This window comes from Condylostylus longicornis, unplaced genomic scaffold (assembly GCF_029603195.1).
Source record: "Condylostylus longicornis isolate FDR11 unplaced genomic scaffold, ASM2960319v2 ptg000018l, whole genome shotgun sequence".
NCBI classification, from domain to species: domain Eukaryota; kingdom Metazoa; phylum Arthropoda; class Insecta; order Diptera; family Dolichopodidae; genus Condylostylus; species Condylostylus longicornis.
Genome location: NW_026577987.1, coordinates 2043377 through 2064321, shown reverse-complemented (window position 1 = coordinate 2064321; position 20945 = coordinate 2043377). Strand labels below are relative to the sequence as shown.

Below are 20945 nucleotides of genomic sequence, written 5' to 3'. Positions count from 1 at the left end.
TTAAAATTGCACTGCAAAAAAGCAAGGTTAAATTTTTAATATCATGTTTTAAACCTTAAACTTTTTAGTTTTAAATAGAGATTTAGCTATTTATACTTTGACTTAAAATAAATTAGAAAAAATAGCATTTTTAAACTATTAGAGCGCAGAAACTTTGTAAGAAAACAGACGAAAAAACGAAGAAAAAGAAATTAATAAGTAATTTTTTTGCATATTTTGTTGGAAAAGTTAATAAAAAAGGACTAAAAATGGTAATTAATAAAGTTGGGTAAAACCAATGGTTTGTAGAGTAGCACTTTTTTCTTCAACAAGTGAAAATACAATCTAGCTATCAATATTCTATCTGAAAACTATCTGAAATTCGTTCATATACTGATGCATTTCAAAGATGGCATGCATTCGGCACGCGGTAAAAATAAAATTGAAAGAGTCGTTAATTAAGAAAAATAATTACATTTTTGATGGCATGAGATTTGCCATTACGTTTCTGCATTAATAGAAATTTGGAGAAGCTTGTATTTAGGAAATAGTCAAAATTCAAATTTCAAGAGACGATAACTTGAGCGGAGGTGGTGGTGGAAAAACATTTTCTTTTAACGAAAAAAATAATTCAGTAGTTTACGCATTTATTCAGTAGTGTAGCTACTAAAACTTCAGACTTCTACAACTTATGGTCTAGAAAAAAGACGATATCGAAAATTTGAATAAAATCGATTATCGATAACAGTAAATTTTTACGGCCATTTTATTTTTTAAAGTTCTAATATGGTATGCCGTGGTAGAACAATCGCGACACTACTTTTCTGTTTCAACAAAATTTTAACAGGATGGTTTCTTTAAAATAAATAGTCGAAAAATGGCATTTTTAGAATATTAGGGGCCTAAACCTTTTATATAGGTAAAAATTTTATTTTACGGAAATAGGTTTCTAGTAAATATCTATGTATAAATAAAATTTCAGCTCTCTATCTTTAAGGGTGAAGAAGTTTTGTAAACGGATCCGTAGACGAATGGACGCGCAGAGTAAAACTAATAAGCACATTCTTTCAAAATTTTTTTTATATAAAAATAATAGAAAATAATAATTAAATAATAATAATAAAAAAAATTAACAAGAGGGACTGCTTAATAATAATTTATGCTCGTTATAAATCGCTTATATTGTAATCAATATTAACATATTTAAATATGCGATATTTAAAACAAAATTGTGAGGTACTATTTGAAGTTAATTCATTTTGTACGTTTTTTTCAAATTCGTTAAAAAAAAGTTATTCTGAAGTCTTATTTGTCAACGAAGATAATTTCAAAGAATTCAAAAGAAATGGCACGGGTAAAACATTTATTACAGGAATCTTTGAGAAATTTTGCTCCTTAAATATTTCGAAAAATATTTTTTTAGCAGTCCGTAAATCGACTTCAATAAAGAAAAAATTTAAAATTAGATCAATTTTAAAATTCCGATGTTAAACTCAATTAAAACTGAAAGTACACATTAAATTGTTTTCTTGGAAATAAATTTTTAGACGCTTACTTTTTTCATCTGCTATTCACATTCTTGATACTCTATCGGAATAGTAAAAGCATATTTGCTGCACAAAATAATACACTTAATATTGTAGTTTGGTATTGTAGTATAATACTTAATATTGTAGTTGCAACTTTAAAGGATAAATGTAATGAAGTAGAAAGGTGAGTTCTAAAAAATCATTATTTCTCATTTATATGTATACATAATGCACAGAACCGACTTTAGGAATTTAATGGAAAAATTACCGATTCTCCTCATATCGACGTAAAGAAAAATTAATAAAAAACTAGAAAAAAGGTAATTTTGAAATTTTCGAGAAAAATATTGTATAATTTGGAAACTAACAACTAAGTTTTATAATTAAAATTTATTTTGTCTTCCACGTGGAAATAAAATTCTATAGCTATATTTCAGTAACCAGAAATGAAGTCTTCATTCAATTTACATGTCATTTTTAAAAATACAATATTAATTAAAAAAAAAGAATTTTGATAACAAAATTTTTAAAAAAATCTGATGTGGTCAGCACATAACCGACCGCATTGTGTATTGTCTAGTTAAATGAAAGTGTTGCAGAATATTATAAAAATGTCTGTTAAACACTTCTTTCCAATTTTTAGGACATTAGTAAGCTTATAGTTAACATACTTAGAAAAATGTAAATTTGGCTCTTAGTAGAGTTTCGCTTTGTGCTACCTGAATTCCCTGAAATGCTCGCCAGTTAATTTCGGTAACAACCAGAACTCAAATATCAAATTTCAAGAAATTCCATCAATTTGTTCTGTGGATATGGTGAAAAATGTAAAATCGGCCCGCAAATCAGTTCTCGAGCCCTGATCTTTCCAAAAAAGTTATATGTTCATTGCTTTAATATGAGGAATTCATATAGTAAATTTCAATGAAATCGGTTGATTATTTCTCTTTATATACACAAAAGTGTATGTTTGGCCCGTTGTAAATGTCTAGTTGCCGATGCCTGATCTTTCCAAAAAATTTACATGTTCATTGTTTTAATGCGGGGAATTCATATATTAAATTTCAATGAGATCGGTTGATTATTTCTCTTTATATACACAAAAATGTATATTTGGCCCGTAGTAAACGCCTAATTGCTGATGCCTGATTTCTTCCAAAAGTTAGGAATTTTTAACTTTGATCGAGCAAAGCTTATATATGAAATTTCAAGTAAATCGGTTGAATACTTTCCTCAAAATGGTGAAAAATGTAAAATCGGCCCGCAAATCCGTTTTCGAGCCCTGATCTTTCCAAAAAATTTATATGTTCATTGTTTTAATACGAGGAGTTCATATATTAAATTTCAATGAAATCGGTTGATTATTTCTCTTTATATACACAAAAATGTATATTTGGCCCGTAGTAAACGTCTAGTTGCCGATGCCTGATTTCTTCCAAAACATACGAATTTTTGCGGACGGTTGAGCTGAGCTTATATATAAAATTTCAAGTAAATCGGTTGAATATTTTTTTCAAAATGTTCAAAAATGTAAAACAGGCCCGCTAAAAAGTGCAGTTCCCGAGGCCTGATATATTCCAAAAGTTGATCGATCCGTGCCGTGGTGGAAACAAACTTACATATAAAATTTCATCAAAATCGGTTCAGCCGAACTTGAGATACACGCGTGCACACACAGACCGACAGACCGACAGACCGACAGGTTGCTAAAAATAGTTTATTTACACTTCCCTACTATGGAGAAGTACGTTCCCACCGAAAACTCGATATGCAAAATTTGTTGCCATCACATAACCTACCTATTGTTTACACAAAACGGTCGGTAATAATCTCTATTAAGCCTATTTCCATAATTTCTCACATAATTTTAATTCATTAAATTGCGTCTTAGTTTTTCATAACCTAACCTAATTTAAGTTATATTAATTTACATTATTAAGATTGAAATACTTTCATAATATATTCTACAATGCACAGCAGGTTCTGGTCATCCTATATAAATATTATTATAATCTTATTATTTATCACTTTCTAAAATTTAATGTCTCATCTTATTTCTTAATTAATTCAACTTCTCAAATATTTGTTTACACTGTCTTAATTGGCATAAATTGTATGCGTCTTGTTCCAATTTCAATAATAATAGTTAAAAGATACATATTATGTATAAATAAAGTTGAGCCGAACCAATTGTTTGTAATGTAGCTCTTTTTCCTTCAACAAGTAAAAATACTGCTTTTAAAAACAATTTAGCTATGTACTACATTTTTAAAAATACTTTCATTCATACTCGAATATATTTTAAAAATTGCATACGTTTAGGATGAGTTAAGAAGAAAATAGATATCAAAAATTCTAAAAAACGGTTAATTTATTTAATTTTTAAGAAAACGGTTAATTTTAGCAGCAATTTTTTTTTTAAATTTAATTATGTTATGCCGCGATAGAAAAAAACCACACTACTTTGCTTAGTTAACCAAATTCGAAAAGTGTTTATGGTTTCCTTAAAATACATACATCAAAAAGCAGCCAAAAAATGGCATTTTCAGGTCTTTGAGGAGTTATAACTTTTAGAGGAGGGGAGATAGATGAAAAAATTAGTTTCTAGTAAAGATCTATGTACGTATAATTTTATCTTTTATTTGCAAGGGTGTAGAAGTTTTGTGAACAGACACACGGACGGACGGACAGAATGAAACTAATAGCACTTTGTAATTTTTGGAAAAGGGCTAAAAAGCTAGCATCATATATGTATATAATCGTCAAAGCACTTTACAATAATAAATGTCATATTGCTATGACAAAATGATCTTTAAAATTAGGTGTTTATTAAATTTTGTATCATTAATGACTCCTTTTTAAATTTTAAATGGAAACACTAAGAGCAAGACAAATTACCTTGAACCAACTCTGATTAAGCACATATTATTTTTTTTTTAATTTTCAATATTATTTTACTCATAAATGTTTTGAACTATGTACGTACATACATACATACATTAAGTTGCGCCAACAAATGTAAAAATTACTATAGAGCGAAGCTGTACAAAATGTAATATACTGGTTTTCTATAGTACCTACATAACATGTGATCTTTTACGAATTATCGCAAAATAATTATTATAAAAAAATATTTTAAAAATAACCAAGAGTTCAAGTATGTATATGAGAGTAATATAAGAAAAATCGTGATGATGAAATCTTATTTTTTTGATATTATCTTAGCGATTTCAATTGCTTCTCTTACATTTTTATACGTTTTATTGATTGAAAGATAGATTATAAAATACTTTGCACTGAGAAAAATAAAAAAATTCTTCTTCATTTAATAACTTAAAAAAAAAATTATAAAAGATAGATAAAATGAATCATGTACGGAAATTTTTTACTTGATGACGGGGTCATCTTGATTAAAATGAATTATGTTTGCCTTATAATAATGCAATAATTCCTTCCACAAAAAATAATTATAAAATTAAAGGAAAAGTATTATACAACAATATGATGAATTGAATACAAGCCATAAAATTGTTATAGACATTGCTGTCAATAATTGTGGTTAATTTACTATAAAACAATATGTTTATATGTATATGTTATGAACGTATAAATAGAATACTATAAATGTATACTGAATGTATTTTATAGGTTAATTTATTTTATATGGTTAATACATTTTGTGGTTTTAGTTTAAGATAATTGGTTTAAATGTGAAAATTTTAAAATAATTTTTATCTCATGCTGAATTGTGGTTTAAAAAAATGAAGAGAAGAATTTTGTGAAAAAAATAAATGTAAAAAAAAAACAAGTAATGTAGGTATATAAAAAAGTATAACAATATAATTCGAATAAATATTTAAAATATTTTTGTAGTAAAATTGCTAAAAGTAAAAAAAAATTATTATATTAAATTATTGTAATCTAAAAAAATTAAATGCTACAAAATTAAATAATAAACAAGTTACTTAGTATAAAATTGTGTGATAAATTTATTTGTTGAATATTACGAAGTTTATTTTGTATTATAAATTTATTTCGTATATTTTATAAATTAAATTTTATTTTTTTAACAAATTAAATGATAATTATTACTGAAATAAGAGCATCATTTACATACATATACATTTTTCCACATCATTAAACTAAATAAACTACCTAGGAAGAATGAATGTATTGAGTGTATTTTTTGTTTGAGTTCGAACTATTTTTAGCTCAGTTTTGAAAATTTCTGATACTGAATCATTTACGGTCAGTAAACTTTTTTAATTGCAATGTGAAAGAAGACAAATAAATAAATTAAATATTTTAAAAATATAATCTATGTACATACACATACATATATAATAATGTACGTAAAATATGTTTTATAATTAATAAAAATTCAATTAATGTTGGTAAATTTTTTTGTACATATTAAATATGTTTATAATATGCATAGTCACACATATGTATACACATGTCTGTCATACTTTGATTATACATAAACAAATATATGAGTAAATTTTTGTTATAATGTGTACTATTATAGTGCGAATGTTGTGTATTTAAATATAATTACAATATTGTTTAAGATTTTGAATATTTCAAGGAAATTTATAATTAAAACATAAATTCAATTAAACATGCTGAGATTTTTAATTATTTCCTATACATGTACATGTAAACGTGAACTATATGCTATATATATACATGAACTTCCACTTAAGACATATAGTTAAGGAACTATTTAAGTTTGTAATTTATTTTCACATTAAAAGAGAAAAAAATTTAAAGATTTCTTCTTTAAAGTTGTTAAAATTAAAATAAATACATTTGATATTTGAAGGAATATAGCAAAAATTGATATTAAATCAATTCAAATTTTATTTAAGTTGAAAATAATCTAATGCTTAGATTTCCCAAGTCTGTTAATTATATTAGCCATATGATTCGATCCAAGAGAATACTACAACACGCTTTCGGAAATCCAAGTTGAAAAACTATATTCTATACTTGAATATTATATTATTCAAAATTCCGAAGTTTTGAACGTTTTGCTTTCGCTTTTCGCATAAAGTTGTAAGTTATTTTTTTTTGTAGTTAGTAATTTCGTAGTCTCGCGGCATAATAAAGTAGTCTATATTTAGTTAGTTATACGGTAGCTATATTGCATAGGTTCACACGAACTGTGCTATGATTTGTGATGTGCATATAGATATAGAGTTGCAAATTTCATGATTATGAAACAAAATACTTGGATACAAAAATAATATTACAAATTTATGGGAATTTTTGCCAAATTTAATTGGCTTGAATTATTAGTTAAATTTTGTCAAAAATCTTAGTGTTTGTTTTCGATTGCATGCAGAAACTTTTTGAACTTTTTACAGAAGTGCAGTTCCATAAGTAATTTTTTTAACATACCTGTTAAAATTGCAAAAATTTAAAACAGATATTGAAATGTTAAAAAAATAAATCTGTGAAGATTGTAGTTTACAAGAGCTTCATTGATTTTATAAGTGCTTTATTGATGTCAAATTCTCTAATTTGCTTCAAAATGAATTGCCGTCGGTTCATATAATTTCATGAGATATTTTAATTTACAGGTCGTACCAAAATTTATTTAATGTACACTGCAAAGAATTTTTCATATAGTAAAAAATGTAACTTAGTTATTTCTACATAGTGTAGAAGAAATATGGTTTAAAACTCATTCTGTGACATTTTCATGAGAGTGAAAGAGATTTCGTCATCAACTAGCCCTTATTATGCATTGATTTCAAACAAATTATGGGTAAGTGCTTCAATTATTGGCAAGGAGAAAGTTTATTAATAACTGGTTCTCTAGTATGTTCTAACTTATTGATAGTCATTGCATTGTATGGTGTGTTTGTTAATAAACATTGTATCATGTAATTAAATTAATCTTGTCATTCTTTCAAAACTTTCACAATGTTGAAAAAATCGAAACCAATTTACCATGTAAATGGTTTTTATGGCTTGTAACAATATTTGGCTGATTTATTTTTTTTTTCATTTTTCACTTAGCCGTGTGCCAATATTTACACAACATTAATCAAACATTTTTTCATAAATTATAAATGCAATACTAGTTTTCATTCCAGTTTTTTTGCCTCACACTTTAGTACTCTCTTTTGTGAATAATTTTTGATATATAAATGAATACAAAATGTTCAACATTTTGTAGGTATTATACATTTTGTAGGTTATTTATGACAGTTTTGATGCGATTACGGCGCTGAAAAGAAACCACAATCTAAACATCTCAGAAACTTGTGTTACTTTTGTTTTTTTTGTTTTTCTTCTTAGTTTTTGTGTTATTCATAATTGGATAATTGCTGGGTAATTATAATATCAACGCAATGGAATAAACTTAGAAAAAACTTAAAGAAAAGTTAAAAAACAAACTATGCATAATGAAGAAAAAAAGAGTAACACATGATAAAATGTTAAACAAAATGAGGGATAAATATTAAAGTGGCGCTATTTGCAGCAATGTAAGAGTTGTTTCTGCATCATGGGTCAACTAAACTTCGTTTTTTTTTTATTTTTGTTTAAAAGATGTGATAATGATGGGGTACATTGTAATAATGATAAAGCGAAGCACCATTTATTTTATTTATGCTGCAGATTGCTATAACATGACATAAATCATATTAATAACGTCTTTGGAAACGACATCTTAATTACTACTTTAACTGGAAATGCTTGCGTATAAATGTGTAAGAAAAATAAAGTATAGCAATTTATAATAAAAAATTGGAGTGGTAAAAATATGAAATAATATGAAGCGTTGGGTTCAATAGAAAATTTATTAGATTTATTGGTAACGCATATTCAATTTATATAAATGAAATGCGATAGTCTTTAACAAAAAAAATATAAAAGACAGTTGTTTTATAATATTTTAATTATTTAATTTTTATATTTTTGAAGTCAGTAGGACAATGAATTAGAATTTGAATCTAAGATAATATTTCAGATTGCACTCTCGAAATTAAATTGTTCTATTTGAAATTGACATTTTACAATTTGAATAAAACTCTAATGAAATATTAATTTAAAATAACAAAAAAAGGAATTAAAATTTGTCTGTTTAAGACTTTGTTTTAAGATTTATATATAATTTTCTTGATGAACTTAATTAAATATTAAATAGAGTATCTGCATTATTTTGCATATCCGCTAAAATTTTTGCATGTCGGATTTTTTTGTTCATTCTACTTCGAAAAACTTTTAATACTATTTATCCAAAAAAATTTCCATTTTATCATTGTATTCCGAATTCGATTATTAGACTAAATGTCAATTATTTTAATTCATGAAAATTTTGATTTCGTTTTGTATACCTCTTTTCAGCTTTTTTCCAAAAAAATTTTGAAAAAAAGTGCTTATTAGCTTTACTCTATCTGTCTGTCTGTCCGTGTGTCTGTTTACAAAACTAATACATCATTCAAGATAGCGAGTGTAATTTTATATATGAATAGATCTTTACTAGAAACTTATTTCTGTAAAGAAAATGTTTACATATTCCCCCCCCCCCCCCCCCCTCTAAAAGCTATATACAACCAAACTTCTAAAAATGCCATTTTTTAACTATTATTAGCGAAACCACAAATAGTTTTTAAATTCCGTAAACACAGTATTGGTGAGCTTTTTCTACCGTGGTATAGTACATTTAAACTTTAAAAAAACAAAATGGCCGCTAAAATTTAACGTTATTTAAGATTTATTTTTTTTTAAATTTTTGATATCGGTTTTTTCCTAGACCACAATTTGTAGGAGTCTGAAATTTTACCAGCTTTAGATACCAATAAACAGATTATTTTTAGAACAAATTACAAGATTGTAAAATTCAAATTTTTGGCACCTTTTATTCCCGAAACTGCAAAGTTTTCCAAATTTCCAGCCTCTTTAATTTTTTGTTTTTTTTTATTTCAAAGATTGCATACAGTGCTCATTCTAAATGTCTGCAACTTTTGAAGTATATTCGTACGAAACCAATTTTAATAATTTATTATGTACTTGGGTTGTTTTTAAAAGCAGTATTTTCTCTTGCTGAAGAGGAAAGTGTTACAATACAAATAATCGGTTTAACCCAACTTTAATTACATCAAACATTCGATACTTATATGCTTAAATGAGAAATTAAGAAAACTAGACATCAAGGATTTTTCAATTTTCAAGGCTTAAAACTAATCTTCCAATAATACCAGAATCTATTATTTGGGAATAATTTTTGGAAATTATTTTCATATGTTAAAGTTTAATTATTTTATAGCATTCAATAGTTGATTAATGTTTAGTTGGTTAATGTTTAAAAAATTTAATGATAGAAACATTGTAGAAAATAAATATGTCAATGGAAGTGTCCAGATTTGAAATTGTTCAGGGGATCATACTTAAAATTAAAAATCGATTATTCAGTGAGGTTTACAAATTTTTTTTTTAAATAAGCGTAAAACACGCTTAAAATTCGTGTTTAGTAGTCGCAGTAATTTTGTTAAAATAATAGTTAAATTATCGCACCTTACTAGATTTCCAATTTATGCGTCATGAAATTATCGTTATTGGAGTGAATACCTAAATTGTTCATCATTATGTTAATTATTAAATCTTTGTCATCATTAATTAAATGTTAATTGTTGTTTGATGTGGCTTATCAACCATTAGTCCTCATTCCTTTGAAGAAAAGAAGTACTATGGGCCATACTAATACATTTTTTGGGTACAGCTACGTGACAATTTACACTTTCTATTAAAATGTATATTCTTACTGAATTTCTTTAAAACTAAGCCGTCAAAACAGTGAAGAGAATGACTTTGAGAGAATGTGAGGAAACATTAACGTTTAGGTTGCATCATGTAATGCTATAGAAGATCATCGAAAATATTTAATCACTCTATCCCAATGTTATATTTTAAGAAGAATAAAACTTATAATATCTTAGAAAAAAATATTTATCAAAAATAAACATTTTGTTTATATTAACAACAAGACCTCTCGTCCTTCAATTAATGTATGTATATACGTTAATATACATAAACGTACATATATTAAATCAATAAAAAATTACTAGTAGTATAAATCATAGAAATTGTAGAATTTTTTAGGCTAAAACTTTACAGACATTCTTATCTTAAATGTATATTATATAAATATATAAACCTACACTTTTATAATTCTAATTTAATATATTGTTATAATAATAATATAAGTATATTGGTAAACATTGATGATGATTATAACAAAGATGATATTACATTATTGCCTCATTTAAGGAATCCGAAAGCTCTATAAGCATATAAAAAAACTATTCCACATTAATAGATTGTTCATGAAGTCAAATTTCATTTCTATCAAAAAAATAATAAGAAGGAATAAACAAAAAGCATAGAAATTCTAATAAAACAGTTCGTTGTGGAAAAAAAGTGTAGGAAAATTTCATCATCTTTTATTTTTCTTTTATATTAAAAGAAGATTATCGGATAGAATTGTATAAGTATTTATTTTTTACATTATATTAGTTTTTTGATTATAATTATCAAACCAATCAATCGAACTCTATGCGAGTGTGTGCATATGTTTGTACTATAAGGATGTTTTATATTGTATACATGATCCTGAAATTGAGATAAATATCCTTTCTTTAATGGATATCAATTTATATGAATTTTGATTTTGATAAACTAGAGATTTTTCGCAAGGTCTATGATAAATGTTAAAAATAAGCATTTTTTTGATGTTGAATTTATATCTTCTCTCTTTTTTTTGCTTTGTTTTCTTAAAGGATTTCAGCAGAGATGTACTGAAGGGAAATGGGTTGCCAATTAATTAAAGTTTCTTTATGTATGTTTAAGTATAATTAAAAATTAGTCAAATAATTAAAAGATAAATTGTTAATCTAAACTTGTAAACAATTTCTAAAGTAAGTTCAACTTCTATTTTTTCAAGTCTTCTTTCAGTTCAAGATCTATTAGATTTTTTTTTAAATTAACAATAAAAATTAATTGAGCTTGGAATAATACACCTATTCTATTTTCATTCTTAAAAAATTCAATGTAATTTAAGAATATGGTATAACTAAACTGGTTTTACATAAACTTGTTTAAAATTGAATCGCTGCTAAGAAGCGGAAAAAAATTATTTAGAAATTTTTTTTTTAAATACACAAGGAAAAACACTAATTTTAAATATTTTTATCACATAAAAATATGAAGAAAATTATTGGTAAAAATTTTTTATATTTTTCAGATAAGTATAAAACTTGAAATTCATTCTCCACTTTAACGGGTTTATTCAAATTCAAACACCGTCAAAACATTTTCAACTACACAAATCTTCACATTATTATTAATTATCACAAAAACATTCGCCAATATTCTCTCAGATGTATCATTTGATTTGAAATTTTGTAAGTTTCAGAATTAAATTCGAATACTATATAGTATTCTTCAATACTTTCAAATTTTTCATCATCTCAAGCGATACGTCTGGCGGTATAAGAATAATTATTTAACAACATTTTGAATGTCTGTTTTCTATTTAAAAATACGTCTCTGATTACATTATGCATGTATTATAGATGACGCTTTTTATATATTAACGAAATATTTACTATCCTTAAGAGACTCTTAAGTGCTATATCAATTCTTTGTATATATTGAAAAACTATGTGTATAATATTTCTTCTCTAATATGAAGCAAGATACATACATAAAATGATTCATATAATAAAATGATTTTATAATATAAGATTTACCGATTGTTGAACACAATTCAAAGATTATTTACTTCGGAAATATTTTGCTAAGATTTGAACATTAGATAAATTAGTTCATTAGTTTATTATGTTATATTGATGTAGTATAGCATTGAAATTAAAGGAAAAAAATGTAACAAAATTCATATATTTTTTTTTTTGTTATACATACATATATGGAAAAACACAATCTTAAATTAGGAAAATTAGAATGAAAAACTATTTTACATGTGTTTGTATATACATAACGTGCATATTTAGAAATAAATTATGTAACCGCAATCATAGGGTATAAATACTTCCACAAAATTGATTAATGATGTGTAGGACATTGAAATGTTTGATTTGAAATTTATTGAAAAATTGGACTCTTCAAAATTGTAATGTAATGTGCCCTTAAAAAAGTTGTCCCTCTCAAAAAATTGTCCCTTAAATTTTTGGTTAAATCAGTAAATTTAAAATTGTAACTTGATTTTTGGTTTTGTATGATTTACGATTTTAACGAACAAATTTTAAAGTGTAATGTGATTAAGATCACATGTAATTTTAATTTAATATTTCGAGATATCTATACACAAACATAAAAGTTGGAAAAACAAATTTAACATGTAAGTTTTTGTATTCGAGTTGGGTTAATCTCAAAAAGAACAAGGCAAATTATAATAATAATTTATTTAATTGTAATAGTTCCCGGTAGACATTAATAGAAGTTAAAATGATGTACTACGTATTGAGTATTTTGATTAGGTATATTTTGTAAAGAACTAAAATGGTTTTAGAAAAAATAACGAAGTTATAACTGAAGCTAATTTAATAAATTAACATGTTTAATGGCGATCATTATAACTAATTGTCATTAAAATATTGTATACATTGTCTTTAATATTCGAGTGTATATGTACGGTTGTATTTACCCACAAATACATTCAAGAAACTTTTGGTTTGGTTGCAAATTACATTTTTTTCTTTTGAAGAAATAGAATTTATCCCTTAAAATAATTTTTATTCATTGAGTGACGATTTCTTTTAAGGTTCCTCTATAATTTTTTGATTGCAAAATAATACAAATACAATGCAAAACAGAATAGTGGGGGAATTTTTATTATAAGTGGCAATTTTTTCGGTTTCTTGAATTTTTACATGCTAAAATTTCTGTAACAGCCTTCATATTTTGTTTATTTTATTTTGAAGTTTAATAAATTTTTAGTCATATAATCGCGACATTTAAGAATTATCTATTTAAGAGAATATGCATTCTATTAAAATCATATCAAATTAAAACATAATTTAGTTAATACAGAAAGGTATATTTCTGAGTAAGAGAACTGTTACTCTTACACCGTAGCACACAAAATTTAACAGGTAACTCAAGATGGAGAGGAGCCACTAAACAATTTCGTTGTAATAAAATAAAATATTCATGGATACCTTAAAGCTATTGAAATTGTTTCGCCTTGTATGCAATTTCATTTGATTTTAAGAATTTCGATGAGACTGCCCAATTTAAGAGAAAATAAGTTCCCAAATATATGAGAACTTTTTTATAGAAAAGAAATAAAAATTTAAGGAAATGAAAAAATTTTTCCCCATTTCTTTTGAAAAATGCTTCTGGGCACTGTAGTTCTATTGAAACTCATTCAAAATTTGATTTGAGTTGATAAATTTTTTTAATTACGTAAAATTTTTATTTCCAAAAATAAACTTTTGGAATATTGTGAATTTGTGATGAGTAATCTGTTGTAATATTCAGGCAAAAATTCAAGTTTAAGATCATGTCACCTGCTACATCTTGCATATCTATTGCATACTTGCCAATTTATTTCATTGCTTTTTTTTCATAAGGTTCAAATGCAAGAAATATTTAACAAGAAAAAATAATCAAATATGAAAGACAGAATATATTTTACAGTATTTTTTCCTTTTTTTTTCTTTAAAAATCTTCAATTTCCGTCGATCGTCCTTCAACACTTGACTTACCTTGCAACACTTGACCATCATATTTTATTCAAAACAAAATCTTATTTAATGCTTTTTTTGTGTTGGTGATTTTGCTGATTGATTGATTGGCTGACTGAATGAAATAGTTGGCGGCAAATATCAGCAGAACCATCATTATTTCAAGACATCAACTGTACATGAAACTGACAAACAACTTATCAACTGACATTAACAATGAAGAAAGCAACAATAAAGGATGTTGTGTAGAGGTAGATTTAATGCAGTAAAAAAAAAATTTATATTGAGAGATGGTAAAATAATTAAAATTGATGATCAAATACTGAATTTTTGCTGTTCCTCTTCTAAAAGTATATAAAACACCATATTTCAATGTGTTATATGGAACAATTTTATTGAACAACATTTACTGAAATAAAGTATTAATAAAAATAAAGTTGGGTCAAACCAATGGTTTGTATTGTAGGACTTTTCCCTTCAACAAGTGAAAATACTGCTTTTAAATACAGTCTATGTACACCTATCACACTATTAAAATTATTTTCATTCATATACAAAACTCTTTCTAGGATTGGATATATTTAGGATGATACATACATGCAGTCTTTGAAATAAAGCAAAAATTAATATAAAAAGGAGTTAACATAATGCTCGATTTTAAGGTTTAATTGTTAAAATAATTATATAATTAAAATAATTATATTTTTTAATGTCATGGAATTTACAGCTAACTTTTTGCGTTTATAGAAATTTAAAAAAGCTTGCGGTTTCGGAAAAATAAGGTGCCAAAATTCAAAGTTTACAAATTTCAAGGGGGGATAACTTGAGAGGGGGTGGAGATGGAAAAAAGTTTTCTTCTAACAAAATCAACTATTTGTTAATGTCTAAAAGCCCCTAAAATTTCAAGCTTCTACAAGCTGGGGTCTAGAAGAAAAACGACATCAAAAATTTGGAAAAAAGGACCTCAGATAACGGTAAATTTGAACGGCCATTTTGTTTTTCTAAAGTTTAACTATAGTTAACGCTAGGGAAAGCAAGCCGCTGCCTTTCTGCGTTTACAAAATTTCAAAAATGCTTATGGTTTCATTGCAACAAATAGTTAAAAAAGACCATTTTTAGGGTTTTGGGGGGGGAATAATTTCTAGAGGGGGAGATAGGTAAAAATTTTGTTCTAAGGAAGTTAGTTTCAAGTAAAGATCTATGTACATATAAAATTTCAGCTTTCTATCTTCAAGGATGTAGAAGTTTTGTAAACAAAAAAAATTGTCCACGGACGGACGGACGGACGGACGGACAGACAGAGTGAAACTAATAAGCACTTTTTTTCAAAGAATTTTTGGAAAAGTGCTAAAAAGGATGCATTTGAGGAAAGTAACCAATTTTGAAAAGAGAAATTTAGAAAAGAGCAACTTACAATTTTACAAGTATAAATATCCATACACCCTTGTATTCACATATTCATGTGTGTATGTTTTACTAAACTTACAGAACATGCATTAATAAAAAAAACTGTAGCTTCTGTTTGCTTCTTTAGAAAATATTATATATATGAATGCATTCTGGGTCGTCTAAAGAGTTAAAATTGTAAAATTAATTGAGTTATTTACCAATTTAATATGGGAGTCGTATATAAAACAATATACAAATGAAGGAAGACATATTGTACATATAGTAAAATGGGAAATATGTATATACTTATATTGATATCCTACAGGGATTAACTGAAGACTTTGACTATAATAAACATTACTGTTGCTTTTGTACCAAAGTTTTATTTATTATGCAGAATGATGCCGTAATCATTTATCACTTTAAACAATTCAATTTTGATTGATTTGTTTGTTATTACATTAGTTAAATATTGGTATGGGGTAAAACTTTGGAATTTAATTTAAGAATAGCCACATGCGTACACAATACATGTATAATCAATAGTCATTTTAATTCACTGTACTATAATTATAACGAGTTATGCATCGTACCATAGAATTAATAAAAAACTCCCTAGGATTTCTTGATTTTGTTTTAAAATGTTCAAGAATAATTGACAGCAAATTAATTATAAATTATTATTAATAATTCAAATTAATATTTCATTAATGATTACAAGAATGAGCAAGAACCAATATGATATTAAAGTTATATAATATATGTAGTTGTGACTTATGACTTTAAAGTTATACAATGAGAATATAGAAAATTTAAATATTATTTTAATGGAAAACAACTAAATATATTGAGAAAGTATGAATTTGTTATTGTAACAGTTGAGAACAAAACGATGAGCAATTATTACAAAAAAAAAAGTGATGTGTTCAGCACATAACCGACCGCATTGTATATTGTCTAGTTAAGTGAAAGGTTTACAGAATATTATAAAAATGTTTTTTAAATACTTCATTCCCATTTTTAGGACATTAGTAAGCTTAAAGTTAACATACCTAAATGTAAATTGCGCTCTTAGTAGAGTTTCGCTTTGTGCTACCCGAATTCCCAGAAATGCTCGACAGTAAACCAGAACTCAAATATTAAATTTCAAGAAATTCCATCAATTCGTTATGTAGATATGGTGAAAAATGTAAAATCGGCCGGCAAATCAGTTTTCGAGCCCTGATCTTTCCAAAAAATTTATATGTTCATTGTTTTAATACGAGTAATTTAAATATTAAAATCAATGAAATCGGTCAATTATATCCCTTTATATACGCAAAAACGTATATTTGGCCCGTAGTAAACGTCCAGTTGCTGATGCCTGATTTCTTTCAAAAGTTAGCAATTTTCGCGGACGGTCGAAAAAAGTTTATATATGAAATTTCAAGTAAATCGGTTGAATATTTTCTTCAAAATGGTGAAAAATGTAAAACAGGCCCGCTTAAAAGTGCAGTTCCCGAGGCCTGATATATCCTAAAAGTTGATCAATCCGTGCCATGGTGGAAATAAACTTACATATAAAATTTCATCAAAATCGGTTCAGCAGAACTTGAGATACACGCGTGCACACACAGACCGACAGACCGACGGATCGACAGGTTGCTAAAAATAGTTTACTTACACTTCCCTACTATGGAGAAGTACGTTCCCACCGAAAATTCGATATGCAAAATTTGTTGCCATCACATAACATACCTATTGTTTACACAATATGGTCGGTAACAAACATGAACTAATAATTATTCTTGAAATTTAATTGGTTCAAGCATATTTTTAATTTGATGCTCTTGAACATCAATTCTGAAACAATTTTTAGAGTAGCTTCAACTAGCACTTTTCTTTACAAATTTTAACTGTCTACATGTGGAGTACACCTTCTTGAAATGAGAAATTAACGAAGTTAATTTAGAAATATGAAGATAATAAGCAGGTTAGCAGTTTATAATGAAAGATCTGTACATTTTTAAAAAAGTTTTCAAATGTAAAATCGTAAGCGGATTTAAGTCTTGTGTTGGGAATGGGCAAGTAATTCCATTTTTGACAAAGGAAGAAAATGTTTAAGCCAAAAGCGTCTTTATTCGTTTTTGACAAATGAGATTTTAAAATGAGCTTCGAAATTATTTTTTTTCCAAGTATTTTGTAGACTACAGTAAGAACTGTAGCGAATAATTTCGTACGCAAATGATATAGGAAAGATATAAAATTTTTTGCATTTTCAAGGACACTAGTGAGTATTAGTTATCAAAATTTCACTAATTTAGACGTTTAAAATGGCTTTATTAATCTTAATTTTTACGAAATTTGGGAATTAATAAATAAGCTTCATCATTATCGATTACCTTTTAAACTCTTGTCAAAATTTTTCTAATGAGCTAATAATCATACTACTCTTAACGAATTCTTTCGAACAGCAAAAAATTTTTGGTTTTGCTCGTTTTTCCTTTTATATACTATATTAACTTTTAATTTAATATAAAATTTGAAGGTACACAACAATAAGCAGTTATGTTGTTAACGATTTTACAGTTTAACAAACACGATTTAAGGTGTGCGCACTTTTTATACCTGTTTGTTTCTGAAATAAAATATTTTATTGTTTTTCTAAAGTTTCAATTTTACGTATACAGCTGTGATATTTAAGCCAAAATCGCATAATGGATTTCAATTCATACAAAAAAACTTCATTGAAACTTGTTGAAATTGCACTTTGAGAATTTTTGAAATTAATTAACGATGTTGTGTTTATCTATGCTACTGTTAGAGGTCAGTAAAAAGACTGATGGCACAACGAATAATAATGTAATGCAAGGGAAACATTAGTGAATATTCTTATGGTTTAAAATATAAAAACATATTACAAAATGCAGATTGCATCCGAATAGAAAAAAAATATTGTACATTTAAATGCATTGTGTATCCACATATATACACAAAATATGCAATGCATTATTAGATTGAACTTTGAAACAAAATTTTTTTTATATTTAAATTTTTCTTATATAACTTAATGTTTTATATGTGTTATATATACGTTCATATGTATGTATGTATGTAAAATCTAATGTTACTTCATTGTGCTTACCTGAACATTTAAAATCTTGATCGTGGAGATCAGCCACGTTTTGACCTTTTAGTTGGCTTGGTGAATGACATCTTGTATAGAGTGCTAAACGAGGTGCACTGCGTAGAAATTTTGACATCCATGCTAAATGACAATCACATGAAAATGGATTCTCCGATAAGCGAAGAGCTCTAAGGCGACCCAAGCCTTTGAATATATGATGTGGTAAACTTGTTAAATTATTGTTATTTAAAGTTCTGCAGAATGAAAATAATGAATAAGAATAAAAATCCCATTATTGTTAATGTAAATATATGTATGTATATGTTCAGCATTCAATTATTTAATAATTAAAATTTAAAATTTATGTATTAAAAAATAATGAATAAAATTTTGAAAATTTTTTATTTATGATTATTTTTTTATACACATATTTTGTTCTTTTTGTCGAATTTTTGATAAGTGGTAGAATTTTTGGCAAAAGTTTTATTTTACGAATAAATTTTTTAATTAAAGTTTAGAAAGTTTGTAGTTAACGTAGTTAACGTTTAGTTAAAATTAGAGTAAATTTAAGAAAATGATAGCATGTTTTTCCAAAAAATCATTTTATTTTACTTTTTTGTGACTGGGATTTATAACATTAATTTGATGACCCCAGAATTACATAATTTTGCAAATTGAACTAATTTGCATAATTGAGTTTGAATAGAGATTAATGTATGGAATATGACAAATTAAAACAAATATTGGCTCGATTTTGGTTAGTTTTACTTATGCGGTTTTACAAAAAGAAGCTCCGCATTACGACATCATTGGACAACAGCGTTTAATCGGAAACTGTAAAGTTGGGATCGGAAGCTTTTGTTAGTAATATTAAAACGCGTTCCACTAAAAACATGTAACCGGAAACGCAAATTTGCAACTTTGACTTGGTTTTTTCTAATACGAAGCGTCATTTGCGTTTCTATCTTATTGTTTGCAAATTTTTGATTGCATGTTCAACTTTCTGTAGAAGAGTGAAATAAGATTTATACAAAGTTTTAAATTATAAAGGTCATACGTTCCAAGTCTTTTTGTCAGAAACTTTACAACGTATTGCAATTATTTTTATAAATTTGCTTATAATAACTGGAACATATTTAAATTATTGTTCACAATGTGCACATATGATCCTTACATCATCAATTACAATTTTACATAATTGAAATAAATATTCATATACATATAACTAATATTTTTATTTTTGTAATTACAAAAACGCTGGGGTGTAATAATTGCTCATATTTATAATTACTTACAGCTACAAAATATAATTGGATTGTCAGAAAATTTTATCATTTAAATTGTCTAAATTGCTGAAAAATAACTTGACAACTTTGTATTCAGTTATTATATTTTTTCATTTTTATAAATTTATATGTCACGTGGGTTGTATTGCATTTAATACGATTTATGATAACTAAATTTTATTTTTCAAGCATTGCAACTATAGACTAAAATATCATATTACCTTTAAAACATTAATGAATTTATTGTTATATTTTAAAGATAACGAACAAATCAAAGGCAGAAATATTAAAAACCCTTTAACTTCGAATTGAATTCGAAACAGCGACTTGCCGTTTTCTAAACTCTTTCAACTGATCTACACAAATATGAAAAAATTGTTGAGAATTATTGAGAATAAAAATGCATGCGGTTTGAAACTCAAAATGTTACTACAATTATATTTAGCGATTGCAGTACTTGCAACAGCAGTTGCGGAAAAATTCTATAAGGAGTTTCGGAAATTATAATCATCAATTGATAACCATCAATAAATGCACTCATAGTTTACGCCGCAATATACTTATATACATATAGATCTTCTATGATTCCTAGTTCACCTAATTTAAATTTAATTTTAATTTTTGGGGGAATATGACCTTTTAAGAAGTATAAAGAGTTTCAAGATCCTAAAAAAATTTTGAAATCCGAAAATTTTTTTATTAAAATTTTTAAGCCAATTTTAGTTTCTTTTCATGAAAACAAAGAATCTCTTATGGTGTCGAAAAATTCGCTTCGTATAATCAAAAAAAAATTGAAGCGTTAAAAATGAGAGTAAAATATTTTGTGGTGATGTTTCGTTGTAAACCTTGAAAATATCGGAAATATCGGGAGTGTAAGGTGATTGTCCACGATTATTTCTGCACTTTGGTGATGAAACACACAAGTGAATTCTAAAAGAAT

At 26.2% G+C, this 20945-nt stretch overlaps 1 protein-coding gene across 3 annotated transcripts in view; it reads right to left on the bottom strand.

Moving 5' to 3' along the window:
• LOC129606292 (protein slit) overlaps positions 1-20945 on the bottom strand; it is a 220591-nt gene that overhangs the window by 112131 nt on the left and 87515 nt on the right. For all 3 annotated transcript variants that reach the window (XM_055516533.1, XM_055516534.1, XM_055516535.1), the window contains exon 6: positions 18738-18973. In XM_055516533.1, coding sequence (XP_055372508.1) covers positions 18738-18973 — 236 coding nt within the window. The remainder of the gene's footprint in view (positions 1-18737; positions 18974-20945) is intronic.